Consider the following 19172-nt stretch of genomic DNA (forward strand, 5'->3'; position numbering starts at 1 on the left):
GGCATCCAGCAGCACCATAGTTTTCTCTTTCTGCTTGCAAAGACTGAAACCAGCTGGAGGCTCTCTGGGCAAAGCGACAGGATTCGTGGTGTCTCCCCTGGGGATCTGCTGAGAGGTGCAGCATCTCCTCACCAGCCCGTCCCTGGTAGCTCACCTTGATCTGCTGCAGCCCTGTAAGCACTGAGACTGTCCCAGCCCATCCCGGGGCTGCGAGGAGCAGGGCTGGCGGTCCCCAACCCATGCTCCTGGCTCTCTGGAGCCTCCGGTCCAATTAGTCATTTCTTATTTTCCCCTCATATGTTTTTCCAATGTAATTCGGAGCATGAGCTGTTAAGTTTCCCCAACAAGTGTTGCCATAGGAGCCTGTATTTGTTTAGGGTGGGGTACGGGCTCCGGCGGGTTGAGGGGAGGGGGGCAATTAGCCCTAATAGGTGTAGGGAGAAAGCAAGAGCCTCTTCCTGCTCATCCTGTCCCTGCCTCTGTCCTCCCCCACCTTGCACACAAGACACAATCTGGAAATCATTTCAGACCTGTGCAGCCGGGACCGGCAATCCTCTGCAGTAATTAGATGGAAACTGCAGGAGCAGCAGGTGTTGTTTTGCCAGTGAGTCATGACACATGGAGCAAAGCTCAAGGAAAAACTCTGCCGCGAAAGCAAATCGCATCCAGAGCGCGTCCCCGCCAGCAGCCAGCCCCCAGCCTGCATCCCCACACCTGCCAGCCCCAGCATCGCCACCCCAGCCCACCACATCTCGGCCCAGAGACATTTGCTCGCCATCGTTTGAGAGCCACCGGAGCTTTTCTTTGGAAGAAGACGAGGAGCGTGTGCCCTATTGCATGGTGAAATCGCACCCCAGGGTCCTCTGGGCTTCAAACAGAGGTGGATGTCCCCATGGAGAACCAATGTGGGGCTCAGCTGGCCAAAACCAGCAACCACCCTGCCTCTCTTCCTCAGTTTCCTCATGGGAGAAATGCCAGCAGTCCTCCTTAGCTTCCCAAGGGGCTGGGAGTGCTGGTGACTTCTGCGAGGCACGAGGTGAGAGCCATCATGCAGAGCCCCCTTTCCCTGGGCTTATGCCAGAACCAGGGCAAGCTTTGCAGAGGGCTTGGCTTCGGGGCTTCGTGCATCTTCTGGCAGCTGTGCTGTTTGCCCACATTCCCTGGGAAGTCAGGTGCAGTGGTTCCTGGGGTGGAAAGAGGCTTGGATGAGCAGCTGGGGTCACGAAAAGAAAACCCCTCCTCAGCTGCCCGGGTTAGCCCCAGGGGCTGTAGGTGGCTGCAGCAGTGCTAGTGCCAGTGGGCTCAGCAGCTCACCATAACCCCCGCGCCTGTTCCCTGCGCTGGGGGAAGCAGAAGGGCTGTGTTGGGCCCCAGTCTAGGGCTGACAAAAAGACACGTTGGTTTCCTGGTTTGGGCTCGTCTCTGGTGTGAACTGGTGGCGTTATCACCGTGCTGGTCTCAGCACGGTCGATGCGGGGCGGTCCCAGTGCGGTGACATTTCTCTGCAGGCTGCTATGGGGTTCAGCAGCACTGTGGGTGAGTGGCCACCAAAGGCTGGGGTCGGTTATGTTTCCCTAAGCCCTGTTGTCACCTGGGGCCTCCAGACCCAGTGAAATGGGCCGGCTGCTTTCATGAGCAAAGGGATGGCCAGGTTTCCACCAGGAACCTCTCTGATGACAGCAGTCCTCCTGGAGGACGGCCACGGTTGCTGGGCCAGTAGCTACCAGCGCAGAGCGGGAGAATTATTTCATTACTAATCACCCAGCTAATGAATGGCCTCTCCGTTCTGTTAGCACATTCGGTTGTTGCTTGGCGGGGCTGATGTGGATCTGCGATAAATAAACCTCAGCTGCAGATTGTTCCTGACAGCTTTTTGCAAGTGCTCCACATGCACTCAGTTTGGTTGCACCCGTCGCACGGCCTCGTTTCGCAGCCCCACTTGGCTGCTGCTCAGCTCCAGTTGCTTGTTTCTCTTCTCTGATCAGATGACTCATGTAACTAAACATTAAAAAAAAAAAAAAGGAAAGAAAGAAAAAGAAAATAAAGTGGATTTCTGAATGGCTGTTTGTGCCATTTAATATTTCTGGTCAGAAAGCTATTCTCTTGGAATAGCTTTCTGTTTCCACATTACAGCTGAAAGTACAGGAGGTTGCTAATGATGGGGCATTTGTCTGGGCTGCACAAGGGCAAGCTGGGCACTGTTACCCCCAGGGTACCAGGTGGGGCCCCCACTGATTCATCAGTAGGCTGATGCCAGAGTTGGATTTTGCCTACAGGGAGCTAGTGCTCGAAGATCCCTTCTTGTCTTCCCACCCAGACACCAGATAATAGCCTTGCAGTCCAACCTGGCAAGGTCTGGCAGAGCCGTGCACTGTGGACTGGGCTAGAGCCTCCACTGGAGAGCCTAGAGGAATCTGGGGGCATGTCTCCTGGGGTAGGGCCATACCAGGAGCATTCTGGAAAAGGCTTAGTCCTTGCAACCAGCACTTGCCAGTGTTGGCTTGGCTTGGGCACAAGTGCTTCTGGGAGACTCCTGACCTTGCCAAACCTCTGTCATAGTCCAAGGGATGCTCCATTGCTCCTCATAACAGCCTCTCTGTTCTTAGCTGCCCAAGCCAGGTCACCAGGCTCAACCTCAGAGCCAAGCTCTTTGGGAAGAGGGGTGATGGAGGGAAGAGCTGGGCCAGCCTCTCACCGAGCCCTGCCCTGGCAGTGAGCACGCAGAGAGCAGGATTACAGAGGCAGTGCATGAGGACGGTGTTAGAAGGTGGACGAGCAGATGAGGTGGTGAACTCACTCCTAGGTGGGTTGTGCTGGGCTCTGTGGAGAAGTGCTGCGTGGGATGGGGTCTTGTGGCACTCAGCCCGGGGCACTCTCGAGCAGTGTGGATTTGCCTTCTTGTTTCCTGGCACAATTCCCTTGGGCAGAGGAAGCCCATCCCAGAGCTGCTGCCCCGCGAGCACCATCTTCTGGTGGCCCTTGGCTTGAGGTGGGCTGTGCATCCTGGAAAAAGGCCCTGCCTCATCAGGGGTGCATGGTGGCCTTGCTGAGGACCAAGGATCTCTGCTTTTGAGGGTAACCTTCCACTTTTGAATAACCCTTTCATCTACGACTCCTTTCTCTAGCCCTTCCAAGCAGACGGCTGGTGTGACACCATCAACAACCGGGCATACTGCCAGTATGATGGGGGTGACTGCTGCTCCTCCACACTGTCCTCCAGGAAGGTAAGTGAGTGCAGGCCTGGGTTTAGGATAAAGTGGTCACTGCTAGCCATGTTGTTCAGCTTTCCTGGCTGCAGAAACTGGCCTGCAAGGCAGTTCTCCCATCAATAAACCCATGATTTTAAACCAAAGCCAGCTGAAGCTGATAGACATCGGTTCCACTGATTACAGTGAGGTTTGGACCCACGCCAGTGGGTCTGAGAGCTCAACCCAGCTCCCGCTGAAGCTCACAGGATTCCCTCTCATTTTGGGAAATAAGTCCCAAAGAAATGATTTCCATCATAGTGCTAGTCATGGTGAGTCAGAAGTCACCTTGTTGTATAACAGAGCAATCTCAAGGGACTTTGGCATTTGGCATGGTCCGTTGGCATCTGCTGTGGGTTGTGTTTCCCTCCCGCTACTCAGGGGAAAGAAGGAGGAATAGCACAGAGGGAGCAACTCGGCGAAAGAGTTGCGCAGACCCTTCTTTGTCTCCCACCACAACCACCCCTCCCATCTAACTCGCTATCCAGTACTCACAGCCCATCCTTCCTAAACATATCCAACAGCAAAACAAACCATAGGGCATGAGATAATTTCTCACTGCAAAAATATGTGAATTTGGATCTTCTTGTCTTTGTTGTGGAGCTTGAATCATTTTTCCTTTCATCACACACACATACAGAGAGAAAGGGAAAAATGAAATCCTGGGAAGATCCAGTTGAGATAGGAGAGAAAAGGCTTTACACCCAAGTGATGAGTGAAACCTGTGTACCGATATCACATCTCAGAGCCAGGCATGGCTCTCAAGGGTTTGAGACATCTGCATTTTTGGCCAAAATAAAGGATGGGTTTGCAGTGGCAGGCAGGGGGATTCAGTCCCACGGCTCTCAGGAGACCCAGCCCCAGCTCGTGTCCCCCCCAGGTCCCAGCTCTCCAGCAGCATGAGGTCCTCCAAGGAGTGCAAAAGACGAGGCTGTGCTACCTCCGTGCTATGGCTGAGCTGGGAAGAGCCAGCAGTAGGTTGAAGGACAGCACCACGGGCTCAGGCATGGATACAGGGGGCTTTCCACCATGGGTCAAAGTAAAACCGAAATCTAAGACGTGCCTCACCTAGTCCAAATGGTTAACACCCACCAGGGGACAGTTCTCCCAAGGGTTTGACTTTCGGAGCACAAGACTCAAGCTGACCCCGATGGCAAAATTTGAAATGCAAGTTACTGAAGAGGAAAACGCTAGGAACAAACCTCAGCTGTGGGTCGCAGCTACCACTGGGGACACCCCATGGTGGAGCTGTTTTCTGGTGAGCGTAGAGCCTAGCAGTCACCACCACACCAACATCAGCCCAGAGTCTGTCCGTACCGAGGTGGAGAGGGTTGGTGGGGCTGCAGGGCTGCTGGCAGGCCAGGGACCTCGAAGAGGAGGCTTGGTCTGGGCTTACCTCTCCCTTGTGTCCCTCCAGGTGATCCCATTTGCTGCTGACTGTGACCAGGACGAATGCACGTGCCGCGACCCGGCGGCAGAGGAGAACCAGTAGCGGGGCCGTGGAGGACCTCTGTCGGTCAGGCGAGCGCCTGAGGAGCGAAGGGGCACCAACGGGTGGTGGCAGGGTGCCGGGGGCAGGAGGCCTGAGGACGAGCCGGGCAGGAGGATGGCAGTGGAAGCCACCGAGCAGGTGGTGGCTGTGGAACAGGAGGCCAGGCGGTCCCATCCCCATCACCGCACCCTGCCCCACAGGCTCCTGCCCGGGACTTCAGGGTCTGGCCCGAGGGGCTCAGCGCAGGGTCCAGCACCAAGAGCCCAGACGCTGCCACGGACGTGTGTCCTGGACCGGCGTCTGAGCGTTTGTCTTTGCTCTGGATTTTGTCACTATTCACCCCCCTCCCTCTGCTGTACAGGCTTCTTTTAGCAAGGTCGAGGTAGTTGTGATCTTCGCAAATATTTAAACTTAATTATATATATATATACATATATATATATAATATATAAAAATATATATTATATTTTCTTTGCTCTTGATGAAGCTGAGAAAGGATACCCTTTGTCACACACCCATGCTGCTGTGAAGTACAAACCATTGGGAAAAGGGCAGGTCCGGGCGGGAAGAGCAGGGAATTCCCCCTCGTTTGCTGAGAGGGAGCTGGAAGGAGGACAGAGAGAGAAGCCAAACATCTCAGCCAAGCCAGGAGAGAGCTCCCAGGTGGGAGGCATGGAGGCCAGGGCCTCGAGGTATTCTCGGTATCCGCTGAAGGCAAGTTTTGCCCTTGGGATTTGCCTGCTGCTGGTCCTGGAACAGGATTTTGAGGTTGAGAAATGTTGCTGTGCCTTGGACTCACCACAGCTGGTGAGATCCAGCTAGACGAGGGATGTGACGGGCAAGCTGGAATAACTGTGATGCTCTGAGATGAAGGAAGCTGAAGTGGCCCTTCTTTCCTTTCCCCACATCTCCAAGCATGAGCTTTAGTCAGCAGCTCTTGGGGGAGACCAGGCCCTGTAGAACAGGGAGGGACAGGACCCGGATGACCTGTCAGGACACCTTAAGCATCATCTTCTCCTGCTGAGCTTTTCCTTATTGCTATCTCTGTGGCCCAGCCCATTGCGCTGCACATCCAGTCCATGAGTTTCTTCCTCCTGTAGATACCAAGTGAAAATCTTCAGATTCTCTCCTCACCCCAAAAAGGCCCGGCTAGAAACTTTGCCCCCCCAGAAGCTTGGCTTGGGAGCCCGGGCCAGCCCCATAATGTGGCGGGCTGGGAAGGGCCCAGCTCCAGCTGGGGCTGTCACCAATGGTTTTGTGCTGCTAAGAGAAAAGGAATGGAAGGAGGAGAGCTGAGAAGGGACCCCAGAGCAGGAGCACAGAAACCCATCGGTGTCCAGGAGGCTCTGCAGCCCCAGGCTCAGGCTGGGAGGCCGAAGGCTGCTCAGCTGCATCCTCGGTGCCTGTCCTGGGCTGGCGGAGTCAGGCTCCAAGCCAGGGTTTGTCTGGTGCAGGAGCGATGGAGAGAGGGTGACACGGTGTGGAGAGACCAGGGATTTTCAAGGCATCCTTTGGCTTTTGCTAGCATCCTCCTCACAGCCCTTTTTGTCAGGCATCTCCCAAAGTTATATTTGGCTGGAGGACAGGAGCAGGGGGCAGAGGCACCTGGACATCGCACCAGCACCCAGGCAGGAGATGCCGTGTCCTTCTCCAAGCCCTTTCCCTGTCCTGAGTGCTCCAATTACCTGGGGCTGGTCACATCCTGTCCTGCCCTCGCTGCCTGCCCTGGCCCAGGCAGGAATGCTCAAGGGGGTGCTGGGACCCATCTCCTCTTCACATTTCTGGTCCTGTCATGCACAAAAAAAAACACCCCATCTTTTCACCCAAATGTACCATCAGTTTGGCAGAGCTGCATTTTTTTGGCTTCAAGCAACTTTTCAATCCAAAAAAAAAAAAAGGAAATGGAAAAAAAAACAAGCCCTTTGTGAGTCTGATGCCCCATGGAAGGTGCAGCTCAGGTGTCCCATCCCACTCCATCACAGGGAAGGGAACCCCCAGGGCCCCCCAGGCACAGGCACAGCGGGCGTGGGGGACACCATGGGGACCTGGTGGCCGTGGGGTTGTGGTGGCCACACATACACAGGATGAGGGTGACACACAGAGGGAGATGGGAGAATTTCAAGCCTTGGCATCTTGTCACCTACCTGATGTCAGCGTTACCTGGGCACCTATGTGTTTAGATGCTGAAATTGCACACTTTTTGCATGAAAATCCTGGTCTCAGTCATGGCTTGTCCCTGATCACCAAGGGCAGGAAGGGACGGAGGAGATGGAGGTGCTGGCTTGGCTGGTAGAGATCTGTGCTTCTCATGGCTGAATAGCTTCTACATACCGAAATATTGTTCTTCTATAGCGACACTGAGCGGTTTTTGTCCCCTTTAGGGTTTTATTCACAACGGAGGCTGCTGCTATTTTTATTTTTTTGTATTTGATAATTATTTTTTATAAAAATCTATGAAAAATAAATAATCTTCTCATCCACCACCTCTCCTGCCTCTTTGCTTCAGCTGATGGGGTCCGGGCTGGGGACAGAGGTGGTCCGGCGGCTCCTGCACCCCCCTGATCCACAGCCCTCCTCTGCCCCAAACCACGGACTCCCCCAGCACTGTCCCAGCCCACCAGGAGAAGGCTTTTTGGGTTTGCGGGGACCTCAATGCCCTCCACATTTAAGGCTACCACCCAGGCAGCTGTGCTGTGCCACCAGCTGCAAGGACAATTTTGCAGCCAGGCAAGAAGGGTGACCATCACCTCTGTCTCTTTGTGCCAAGTGGCCTTTCACTGCTTATGCCACAAACTGGCCCACAGCAGGTGTCTTTTGGTAATTAACCCACCATAAAAGTAGGAAATTTGTGTGTTTGTGTATTTCATGTGACACCTCCCTGGGGACAGGGAGCACGGGATGGCTCACATCAGTGCCCAACATGCCAAGTGGTACCCTGGCAAGAGAGTTAAAACCAAAAACAATAAGAAAGGTGCTTGATAATTTTAGAAAGCCTTTTATTAATTTAATTTTTAACAACCACATATTCTTTGCACATACAGACAAAAAGCCCTGCGTGAGGTGGGTGGCACCATGGTGCTGGGCTCCAGTTCTGCCATCAGATGGCGGTGAGCCCAATGGATGCCAGTGACTTCAGCACCCACCATCGTGGAGTGTAATGGGGACCAGGTACCACATGGGACCACAGTACCAGCTGAGCCCGGTCCCACGGATGTCCCCAAATCCCACAAACATCCTATGTCCCCAAGACAGGGGACATCCACAGATGGTGGCCACATCCCGACCGGGACCAGCCCGCTGTTTGGTCATGTCCTTGGGGCTCCAGGATGGTTTGTTCAGAGGAAATACTGTTTTTTATAGACTTTGGGGAAAAGAGCTTCCAGGGCTTCTCTTTCCCGTTGCCAATGTGACTATTCCAAGCCTCTGCCCCCATCGGACCAGGGCTGTAGCCCACGAGCCAATGCCCCCTGTCAGGACACTGGCTTTCAGCGCTCACCTGCCCCAGTGCGGGGTGGTCCCCAGGGAGCCCCTGCACCCTCTGGCAGCTCCACGGCAGGGTTTGAGCAGCCCAAACCCAAGCTAGGATCTGTTTGTCTTTCCTCAACCGCACGCCTCCCTTGCAGATGCCGGAGAAGGTGAGTCACGGCCGAGTGAGCGGAAAGGTTGGGAAGGACTGGAAAACACAAGCGACGGCAGCGGGCTGGGGGGCTGATGGATGCCGTGGGGCAGCGCCGAGGCTACAGAAGGCAGTAAGATCCCAAATTTCCTCCTGGCGTGAGCATGTCACTGGCCCCAGCCCCAGAGAGGGGCGATGGGAAGAGAACATGCGAGGAAGAGCCCCTCGCGCTGGCTGTGTGCTGGGTGAGCCCCGCTCCATCACCAGACACCTGGGGGGGGCGAGGGCGGCTCGGTGCTGTCGAACGCCCGTCCCCTTGTCACCGCAGCCCGGGTGTGTGGGGCCCTTCCTTCTGCCAGCAATTGGAGCCAGATGTGCCGATGGAAACAAGCTGAGCCGCCCGGGCTCATGCTGCTGCTGGAAGGCAGGCAGACCACGGCAAGCCCTGGGGATGCCGGGTGTGGGGACACAGCAGGGCTGCCTCCAGCACTGCCCTTCACAGCATGCCCGGGGGGGTCTGGGGTGCTCCTGCTGGGGATGCTCAACCCATCCCAAGCCTCCCTCTGCATTATCTTCCATCTGCCACGTCCCTTGTCCTGCCTTTACACACTGCTCCCTCTCCTCCTCCAGCAGCCACACACCTCCCCCTGGTGAGCACCAGCCCCTCCTTTGCTCCTGGTCTTTGCAGGAAGCCTCTCGCCACTCCCCGGAGGAGGAACAGCAGTTCCCAGTGACACCCAGTGTCCCCAGAGCACAGATTCCCACCAGGACCAGATTTTCATGGAGGACAATTCATTAAGAGGCCCCACAGCCTCAAGCATGGGAGGGAGCCACCAAGCAACCAGCACTCCAGCTGTGGGGTTTGTACTTAAAACAAAACAAGGCTGATGTCTAGGGCAGTAGCCAAGTGAAGAGCAGTTTTTCCATCCCATCCCCTCCTTCCCACCAACCACCCAGCCTTGAAGCAAGAGAGGCCGGCCCCTGCGTCCCCAGGACAAGGGGGACATGCAGTCGAGCAGGGTGGTGGCTCTTCCAGATGCACAGACTGGGTTTTGGGAAGCTTTGGCAGCACTTAGGAAGCCCAAGAAGTCCATGCCGAATTACAAAATGAGGTGGCTACTGGCACCATGGGGACACGGTGTCTTGCGTGAGGGCTGCAGTGCTGGGATGTTATTCATGCCTGCTCTAAAATGAAGAAATCCCTGCAAGCACCTCCTTGTAGAGGGTAAATAAAGTCTGCTGGCCAACAGCAGCCCTTCCGGCACACACACACGGAGCTGAATGGCACTTAAACCGGCAGATTTTCTTAATTTTAGAACGCCAAAATCAGGGAATCACACCTGCTTGCTTCTGGGGAGCTGGGAGACACTGGTGGGAGCAAGGCTGGGCCGTGCCTGTCCCCTCTCCAGGGCCTAACGCTGCCTTTCCCTTCAGCTGGTGGTGCATCCTTTACAGCCCACTTTGCCCTGTTGGGGGTGACCTTCTCCCGTGGCTTTCACATCAGGGTCTTCTGACACAGCAGTTCATGCCTGTGACCCCATCTCACTGCCATGCAGCATCTCTCCTCTTCCTCCTCCTCCTCTTTCTCTTCTTCCTCCTCCTTCACAGGTCATTGTGCAACAAGCTGGTGGCAGCCACAGCAGTGAGCTGCATGGAAAATAGTAGAAGGAAAGTATTGGGTGTATTTTTAACTTATTTTCCTGCAATTTAGCAGTGGCAAGAGAGAAAAAAAATCAATTTGTTCCATGAAGCGGAATGAAGTCTGGTTTCCTATGGATTTGTGCTCCATAGCCCCTAAATCCCCCCTCTCCCGTATCCTGCCAGGCATCCTGTCTGCGCACACAGCAATCCCCAGCCGCCCCCGGCTCTCCCACCCCCTGGCAGGGCTGGTGGCAGCATGCAGCAGGCTTGGGGAAGGGCCCTGCCGCCACGAGTGTGCTGCCTCTGGACGCTCAATTGCATTGTAAGTGAATTTTAAGGCATCCTTTATGTCTCCCACACCCGCTCAGGCACAGCTTTTTGCATCACTTGTAGGAAGCTGATGTTCTCGATGCTGCTGGTCCTCTGCCAGGGGTCTGCCAAGTGGAGCAGGGGGTGGTGGACCACCAGACCGCATGATCCCATCCACCTTGTATCTGAGTACAATCAGGCTAAAAGGCATTTTTTTTTGGAATCCACTCCCAAATTCCCAGCATCCATGAAGGTTTGAGAAGCAAAGCCCCTTTCTGAGGGTGTGTTAACACTGTCCTTCCCCCAAACCCAAAGGGATCTGGACCTTCCTGTGCCGGTGGAGCAGGTAAGGGTAACCGAGGCGAGGCTCCTTCCGTGCTTTGGGACTTGGCTAACCTGGTGGGCAGACGGGCTAATGCTAAACTTGTGTGAAGAGGCAATGAGTTCAAAGCCTGGGAGCTTTTCATCCGCTCCCAAGAGATGACATCAGCTGGACCAAAACTGCAAACAAACATCCCAGATTGCCAGAGCCACGGATTACTAACAGCTCCGTTTAATAGTCAGTTAAATTATCATCTGGAGTTGTACATAGTGCTAGTGAGCTTTTTGTTGTTGTTCTTTAAAACCTTTTTTTTTTTTTTAAAGTAATCCGGAAGGGTTTTTCATTTCTTGCCGTGTGGCTATCCAACCCTAGAGCACCCTACTTTCAATCTACAGTAGTAAAATGTCACATTAGAGTTTTAATATAACATCAAGGAACATGAATTGTAGCCATCTTTTTAAAGAAAAGGACCAAACCATCTTTATATGTTAAATAACGGCACGACAAGTAAAAGGTAGTAATGCTATTACAGGGGAACGGGTGCAGCAAAGAAAAGTTAATGACCCAGAGGTTCATCTCAGGTGAATGGTCATTCGTTAATTCGGAAATAAAACAAGGAGAGAGGGCAGGAGGGTGAGGGAGGTTGGGAAAAGGACAAAACACGTTGTCTTCTCCTGTGGTTGGCAGCATGGAAAGAGGCAGGAGTCCACAAGAGGAAACACTGTGCAGAGCCAGGGGTGGCTGTTTGGGGCAGGAGCCTTCGGCAGATGAAGTCCTCCAGCTCTGCAGGGAAGGGAACGCCTCAGGGCTGTCTGAGCAGCTGTCTGAGATGAGCATATGTGCTATAACTCAGGGATTCTGGCAAAAAAAAAAAAAAAAAAAAAAAAAAAAACCTACAAGTTTGGGCAAATTTCTGAGCTGCAAAGCCAGAGAGAGAAACCAAGCAGAAAGGCTGAACAAGGCCAGGGCTGCCACGAAAATGGGCACGTGCCGCACCGAGACAGGTGTGTGGCGACTCCGCAACGGTCACCCAGGTGCCGCAGAGTGGTGCCTGTCATGGGCTGGTGACACTGAATCCCACCCCATGCAAGGGTCTGGGTGTCCGACCTCGTGTGGGTCACCTCGCCCTCACCCTCGGGATGTCCCTCTCCCAGCCAACGGAGCCCTCACCCAACCGCAAGGCTCAAAGGAGAGCTCCGGGTGGGGATTTCCAGCAGGAGAGACCCGTCGTGGCCAGAGCACGATGGCAACACCCAAGGAAGAGCCCAACCTGGCTCTGCAGGGTTTCAAGTGACCGTGCAAGGGCTTAGAAATAGTGGAGTGGGAGCAGAACGGAAACATCCGCAGCGCCCCATGGTAAGTTCTGCATCCGGGTGAAAAAGCCACCGAGCGCGCGGGGTTTTCCTGGCAGAGTCAGGGTGCACGGCTGGCAGGCTGCGCCCCTGCCCCTGCTGCTGCACCTCGTAAGCAACACAAGGGAGGAGGCTGCTCCCAAAAGGAAAACGGTCTGCATTTCCTATAAAGGCCACGTAAGCGGTATTACATGGCCAGCTACCAAGTCGCATCCGGGCCAGAGCAGCCTCCGTCCAAGCATCCCTCCGAGGCGCTGCGCGGAGGTGTCCTTTGCTCACCGCTGGCCGGCTGCCTGGATGGAAGTTAAGGGATGTCTCAGCATCAGCTGGAAGGAGAAAGAGACCGAACCAAAGCGTCTTAGCCAACATTCCCCGTGGCTGAAAGGAAACGGAGCACCTGCCCACGTGTTCCTGAGCATGGAGACGGTGCTGGGCTTGCTCCGAGCACCAAGCCCTTGGCGGCGTTTAGCACATCAAAATAGAAGGAAACACGTGTCAAGGGAAGCCTGAAGGCTCTGGTAGACTTCTTTCTTGCAAAAATCAGGCGTTTGCCCGCTGAGCCCTGCCAGATGAACTCCTTACACAAATGACACTCGGATGCCCAGGTAATACTGACTGCTGGTGGCTGCGCCCAGCTCTCCCACCCAGCCTAGCTGCCCCCACGTGAGAGCTCTGCCCACGGGGAGGGAAAGGCAAAATGCAGCGTGGCCCTGCAGGAGGATGTTCATGTGCTCTGATCGGCTGCTGTGCGACTTACGCGGCGCAGTGCCGGTGGCCGTGACCGGCTGTGGGCCACGGCATCCTCCCCTCCGGTGCTGCACAAATACTGAAGCCGTGTCCTCAGCAGGTACCGCGAGGAACGAGGTGGAAAATCAAAAGAGACAAGGCTGAAGATTGCTCCTGCCAAGACTGAAAAATGAAAAGGAAATTTTGCTCTGAAGAGGCATCGTAAAAAATCTCTCTGCGGGACTCCTGGCTTGTCCGGATCAAAGGTGCACAGCTGGCAAGTCCAGAGGTGCCTCCTCTGCAAACCAGGCTGGTAGCTGAGGCTAAAATGAAGCCGTTTGCTGCCTCCAACAGCATCAGTGGTAACGGGGTTTTGGGGAACGGTTTGCTCTGAACGGAGCCCAGCCTCCGTTCTTTAGCGTTTGACAAACGCTAGCTTGTCATTGCTTCTAAGTCTTTACTACGGTGGGTTAAAAAATAAAAAATAAATAAATAATAAAAAAAAAAGGAAGGGATTTTTGAGTTGACTTCCTAGGAGTTTGGTCCCACGAGAAAAAAGATCGCAATGTCCGGCTGACCGCTGGCCCTGCGGCCAGGCTGCCTCTGCCCCGGAGCACCCCGCGTCTCTGAGCCGACAGGGATCTGGCCGTGGCAGAGGAGCCCCGAGGAGATGGGCTCACCGCCGCCCCTGTCTCCTCCCCTCACCTGGGCCGATGACACCACAGCTGAGCCAAGTCTCACCCAGATCTCATGCTTTACAATTGTAAAAATAAACCAAAAAAAAAAAAAAACCAAACCACACCCCAAACACCCTCTTGGCTGCCTGGTGGCTGTTTTGCTCAGCGATAACCATTAGCATCTCAGCCCGACCTGCGTGCCCCGTCTCCCGTTTCACCAGCTCTCCCTTCCCACCTGTGTCACCGTGCTTCTCCCGCGACCTGTGGCCCCTTGCGGCTGGGGCAGGGACACGGGGTGGTGCAGAGGGCCGTGCCCCCCAGCCTGCCGTCTCCACGCCCCCGCGCCCACCTTAAGGAACCTCTTGGCAACATGAACAGAACAAACCAAGAAAACAGGGTCCCACAAGACTCCTAACTAGAAAGACTTTTGGCCAAGCCGAAGAAGAAACTAATACTGAGGCAGAACTGCGCAGAGCAGCCATTTCGCTCCCCAGTCCCAATTTTTGTCTCCAGAGACACCCCCCCTCCCCGCTGTGGGTCCGTATATAAAACCCTCCCCGCCGCCCCGGGAGGGCCGGCGTGCAGGCGGGTGCCTGCGTCCCTCAGTAGTCCTTGTCCCCGTAGTCGTTGTAGAGGACGCTCAGCGTCTGCTCCTCACACGTCTTCTTGAGGTCCCGGCTGAGCTCCGACCAGTCGAGCCCGTAGGGTTTGATCTCGCTGTAGCGGCAGGCGAGGTACTTGAGGGACGAGCGCTGGAGGCTGATCTTGGGCTCCTGCAGGAGGCCGTGGCACCAGCTGCTGAGGTCTGCCAGCTGCGAGAGGATGAGGCCAGCCTTCCTGCGGCGGGGGCGACGGAAACACCACGGGGAGCGGTGGGGAGGGCAGGACGAGAGCGTGGGGAAGAGAAAAGTAAAGGTGGTTAAAGGGTGCCCGAGTCCCAAGAGCATCTCGAGCGGCATCACCCGCCACCGCTGCAGCTCCAGGACCCCACGTCACAGGGTGGGAGAGTGGGAGCGAAGAGGCAGTGGGGAGAAATGCTAGGAGCCGTCAGGCACACGCGGGGAGCATCGCCCCCTTGCCACCACGTGGCTGAGGGAGATGTGGTGGAGGAGAAATGCACAGCGTTGGGAACCAGCCTGCTGGGACGTCACTGAGCATGAAGGAGATTTAGGGAGAAAAAAAAATAACACACTCAAAATATCACGCCTGTCATCTGTATTAGGCTGGCTTGTGGGGTTTTGTTATGAGCCCCATAAGATGCGATGTCATAAAATGTAAGTACAGTCACTGACACTCCTGACATACGACTTATAATGCTTAATAACAGTTTAGGAAATGTGTCCCACAGGACAGCGTGCAAGCTAGAAGGAATACATCAACGCATACAACATCAGCTTAACCCAGAAAAGCTCTGAAAGAGAAATCCCCCTCTCTTTTGAACATGTATTTTCCATGTTTTCTGGTTGCAGAGAAGGAAATGAGCAGTAGGGGCTGGTAAGGAGCTGTCAGGCAGCCCACGCTGCACCTGCAACCCAGCCAAGAAAGCCAGGGGAAGGGGTCGAGAGGCAGGGGAAGAGGAGGGCTGGGCACGAGCCACCCCCAGCAGCAGACCCCCTGCTGCACCCCCAGAGCAGCACCGCTTTGGTGCGGGCTTGTGCTGATAATGAGGAAGTGCTAAATCACCAGCCCCTCGTGTTGGATTAGTTATTGGAGGAGCACAGGCGATCCTGGCCAAATATGACCCAAATTGTCTCCTTTTCTCTTTAGGCTTTTTTTCTCTGAAAGTTGCACTTCTAATGCTCTTATTGAGAGCAACACTTTGTTCAGATAAAACGCATTATGTTCGTTTTAAACTTGTCTAGCACTTCGGGTGATCTCGGGGGAATCTGGCAAATGTGTAGGTAATGGATCCAAATGAAGTGTCTTGCAGGTGAGTATTACATGTGCCTGGAATCCCAGACAAAACTGTCATTGTCCCAAGGGCTGGAACAAGTTTCCTAGCCAGCTTCAAGGTCACTCAGTGGGCTGGCATAGACAAGGAAGAGGAGACACGTCCCCGTGGTTGCAGTAACTCGGCATGGGGCAGGCAGCAGAGAGACAAATCGTGATGCTGGGGTCAAAAACCTTTGTCACACTCTTGCTTGGATAAGCCGGGGCTGTGAGCCACAGCTCTCCCCTTGCTGGCTCCGGGTGGCTGCAGCCCCAAGCTGGCCAGGTCTGCCACCCAAAGGGAGGCACCAGGCAACAACAAGCCCCACCAGGATCTGCACCAAAGCCTCTTTTCACTTGTGGCTTGCTGGAAAACAACCCGCCTTCCTCTCCACGTCTTCTTATGCAAAGTCCAGGGCTCTCTGCAGCCTTTCCCAGACTGGGAGGGACCGTCTCGCTTTGGTAACCCTGATCGAGCTATCTGCACGCAATGCTTGCTTCCCTCAGCCCAGCAGCCAGCCCTGGCGAGCAGGAGGATGAGCGTGAGCGGAGCCAAAGGCGGCACGGCAGCGCGGAGCTGGGGGAGCATTGCCGAGTTGCTCGCGTGGGTCCGCGTCCAGCACTTCAAAGGAGCAGCAGCAGCAGCCACACAAATCCTCTGTCTGCTGGCTAAACAATGTCATCTGCGAGTGATTTGTCCTGTCACCACCAGTCTGGATGCTTCGCCCTCGCAGACGATCAAACAGGAGGCTTGCTTTCCAAGATTTGTCATCACCAGATCCCGCTGCAGCTGCCTAAACCTCTCCTTCCAAGCAGCGCGAGCTGCAAGCACTTCATCAGCAACTTGCGTCACCCCACCCTAAGCTCTCCAGCATTTCCAGCGGGTGGAATTAACCCTCTGACTTGCAGCAAACAGTAACATTTGGGTCATCCCATGGCATTTCTGGTCACCCCACGCCAACATCACTCTGCCCCGTGGGGCTTGAGCAGACAGCTTCCACCCCACATCCTGGTGGTGCCGTGCTCTCCTCTCTGGCACCACGAGCACTGATGGCGATGCTTGCCCTGGACAGTGGCAGTGGCTGTGTGACAAACCCAGTGTGTCACTTTACTTGCTCCTCACACAAACCGCCGCAGCAGACGTCAGACGGGCTGTGCAAACCGGGGCTGGATTTCACGTGTGGCAACGGAGATGGTCCTACTCACGTCCTGGGAACGAAGCCATAACCAGAAGTCTCTGTACACTGGGAGGTTGCTCCCGAGCTTTGAAGCTCTGCCTTAGAGACTTCAAGTTTCTTAGAAAATAAATGGAAAAAGGGGAAAGAGGAGAAAAGCCAGCTTTGCCCCAGGAAGCTGAGGATCACTGGAGGGTTTCCCAGCAAAGCTGAACTAGGAGGGATGTGAAGGGATGCTACAAGCAAGACAGCCACCAGGTATCTGCTGAGACTTTCTGCCCCCCTAGTGGAGACTTGGAGGGCAGAAAAGGTACGTGTGATCTCTGATCCTCTGCTAGAAATCCACCAGTGATCACCTGGAGAAGCAGGGCTGGAAGGGAGCCAGAGGTGAGACTGATGAGAGGAGGTGTCGAGCGGGGGGACCGTGCATTTCCCGGATGAGATCTGTTGCTGACGTACATCTGAAGAAATCCTGAATACGAGACGGGCTCAGGACTCCAGTTCTGTGGAGGCCAGCTGCTATGAAACACCACTGCAGCCCACATAATTTCTCAGCCCGGCTTGCTAAACCACCTGGAAACATCCACATTACTGGGAAACCACTGAGACAGGGGCAGACATGGGAGGAGACGGGCAGAAGGGGACATCTGGCCGCCTCCACAAGCACGGGGCAGGAGGCACCCAGGAGGCAGCTGCAGGGGTGATGCTGAGACCAGCACACAGAGATGCAGGCAAGGCAAGCCAAAGCCCGGGAGAAGGAGAACAGACACGTACGACCAGTGCATGTGTTCGCACACACAACAAGCCCACCCGGCTCCCACGCCTACCTGGGCCCCAGCTCGTCTTCGCAGCGCCAGGTGAACTCCCCGAAGCTCTCGTAGTGCTGGTTGTAGTGGTAGAGCACTCGGTGCAGGCTGGGGGAGCCCAGGTCCAGCAGGGTGTTGTAGGCTGTCTGCTGCTCCTTGCCACTGGTGTAGCCATTGAAGAGGTTGTAGATCTTGTCGGCAATTTCTGGGCAGGAGGACAAGGGCTAGTCAGCGGGGTGCAAGAAATGAGCACAAAGAACAAAGCCCACCAGGATAACGCTTGGCTCTGGTGGAACCATGAGGCACATCTTCCGCGGCCTTTACTGGAGCCAAGATTTGTCCCCCGGGGTATGATTAATGTCGTATCAAGGCAATGGAGGAACAACAGAGAGGATGGCATCACCCAGACTCAGCTGGACTAATCAATCCAATTTAGGCTCCCGTAGTTTGATCCAATTAGGAGGAGAAACGGGTGGTGTCATCAGGTACTGGTGGTGAAATACCGTTTATTTACCAGAAGGAACACAACTGGGATTTCTTCGGGCATCACCTATGCTATCAGTCACTTGGGCAGGACAGGGCAGGCCTTCTCGGCTACTCCTCCACCCATGCCCAACACGTCCCCAGTGCCTACCCCTCCACCTGTCTTAGCACCAGCACAGAGTGCTTCTGTGCTTGTTTGTGGGGGGAATGGGTTCCTCCTGCTGCCCTCCGTGCCAGCCTTCAGCATCACGCACTGCCTGGGCCATCAGGGGTCGAGGGGACATTGCAGCCAGGACAGGAGCAGCCAGTGGGGACGTGCCAGTGGGGGAACCCCCCGTCACTGGTCCCAAGCGTCATCCTGGGCATGCTCACCCTGTGACCACAGACGCACAGATTTGGGGTGGTTTTGAACCCCCTTTCCAAGCCCTGCCCGAGTCCCAGCCAGGTCTCCACGTGTTGCACAACAAAGCTGCTTTCCAGTACTCCCAGTTGTACAAATGATGTCTCGGGCCAGCACCACCTCCACCTCACCTTGAGCTTTCACATCATCTACCACGGGGCAGGGTGTCTTCACCGTCACGTCACTGGACCTGGAGCGTCTCCCCGTGTTGTCGACTCCCCAGAGGGTGAACCTGGCCGAGGAGGACAGCGGTGAAGGCTCCCGAGCCCTCATGCACACCCGAGCGGCGTCCCACGGGCGGAGGTGACTCACATGTAGGTGGTGTCGGGCTCCAGGCAGCGGATGATGAGGGAGATGGTGGAGGAGAGCCTGTCGGGCACCTGGGCTGGCATGGCGCAGGGAGACTTGGCACCAGAGATGATATCGTCCACGAAGCTCAGCACCATCTCTACGGGGACAGAGAAGGACGCACCGTGGGTGACGGTACCGGTGTCCCCAGGGCTGGCACCTCTGCAGCACAGCAGGCAGGGAGGGGCTGCTTTCTTTTCCACAGGATAAGGTATATTTAGCAGCAACCCCTTGCAAAGAGGGAGGCAGAGGCTCTGCTCGAACGCCTCCATCCCACCCACCACCCAGAGGGAGCCCCCACTCACCGGTCTCCACCTTGGAGTGGTCCATCCTGTCGGTGACTTTCTCCTGGCGGAGCAGGTAGTCGACGATCTGCACCCCGATGGGGGGCTCCGAGTGCCCCCACTCCAGCACCACCAGCGTGCTGCTGGGCTCGTGCACGGTGGAGAGCCGCAGGCTGGGGGGCAATGCCGGCGCATCAGTGTCCCCACAGGGCCAGGACCACCAGCAGCCCCGTTGCCTGCCTGGACAGAGGTGACCCCCCTTCTCTGACCCCTCCTGGCTGTGGGCATGCTGCTCCCCAGGGCTCCTTCCTTGAGGTTGCTCTACCAGGATGGATCCAAAACCCCATCCCCAACGCCCAGCTGAATT

At 55.5% G+C, this 19172-nt stretch overlaps 2 protein-coding genes across 5 annotated transcripts in view; one reads left to right on the forward strand and one right to left on the reverse strand.

The window, feature by feature from the left end:
- The window catches only part of PAPPA2 (pappalysin 2), an 83183-nt gene extending 69973 nt beyond the window's left edge, over window positions 1-13210 (forward strand). For all 3 annotated transcript variants that reach the window (XM_080601954.1, XM_080601952.1, XM_080601953.1), the window contains 2 exons: window positions 3126-3224; window positions 4663-13210. In XM_080601954.1, the coding sequence (XP_080458080.1) occupies window positions 3126-3224; window positions 4663-4737 (174 nt within the window). In that variant the 3' untranslated portion in view covers window positions 4738-13210. The remainder of the gene's footprint in view (window positions 1-3125; window positions 3225-4662) is intronic.
- ASTN1 (astrotactin 1) overlaps window positions 7717-19172 on the reverse strand; it is a 45274-nt gene continuing 33818 nt past the window's right edge. For both annotated transcript variants that reach the window (XM_080601956.1, XM_080601955.1), the window contains 5 exons: window positions 18827-18978; window positions 18486-18621; window positions 18305-18405; window positions 17312-17495; window positions 7717-14217 (listed from right to left, as the gene is read on the reverse strand). In XM_080601956.1, the coding sequence (XP_080458082.1) occupies window positions 13983-14217; window positions 17312-17495; window positions 18305-18405; window positions 18486-18621; window positions 18827-18978 (808 nt within the window). In that variant the 3' untranslated portion in view covers window positions 7717-13982. The remainder of the gene's footprint in view (window positions 14218-17311; window positions 17496-18304; window positions 18406-18485; window positions 18622-18826; window positions 18979-19172) is intronic.

The sequence above is a fragment of the Anser brachyrhynchus genome, assembly GCF_964034855.1.
Source record: "Anser brachyrhynchus genome assembly, chromosome: 8".
In the NCBI taxonomy this organism is placed as follows: Eukaryota; Metazoa; Chordata; class Aves; order Anseriformes; family Anatidae; genus Anser; species Anser brachyrhynchus.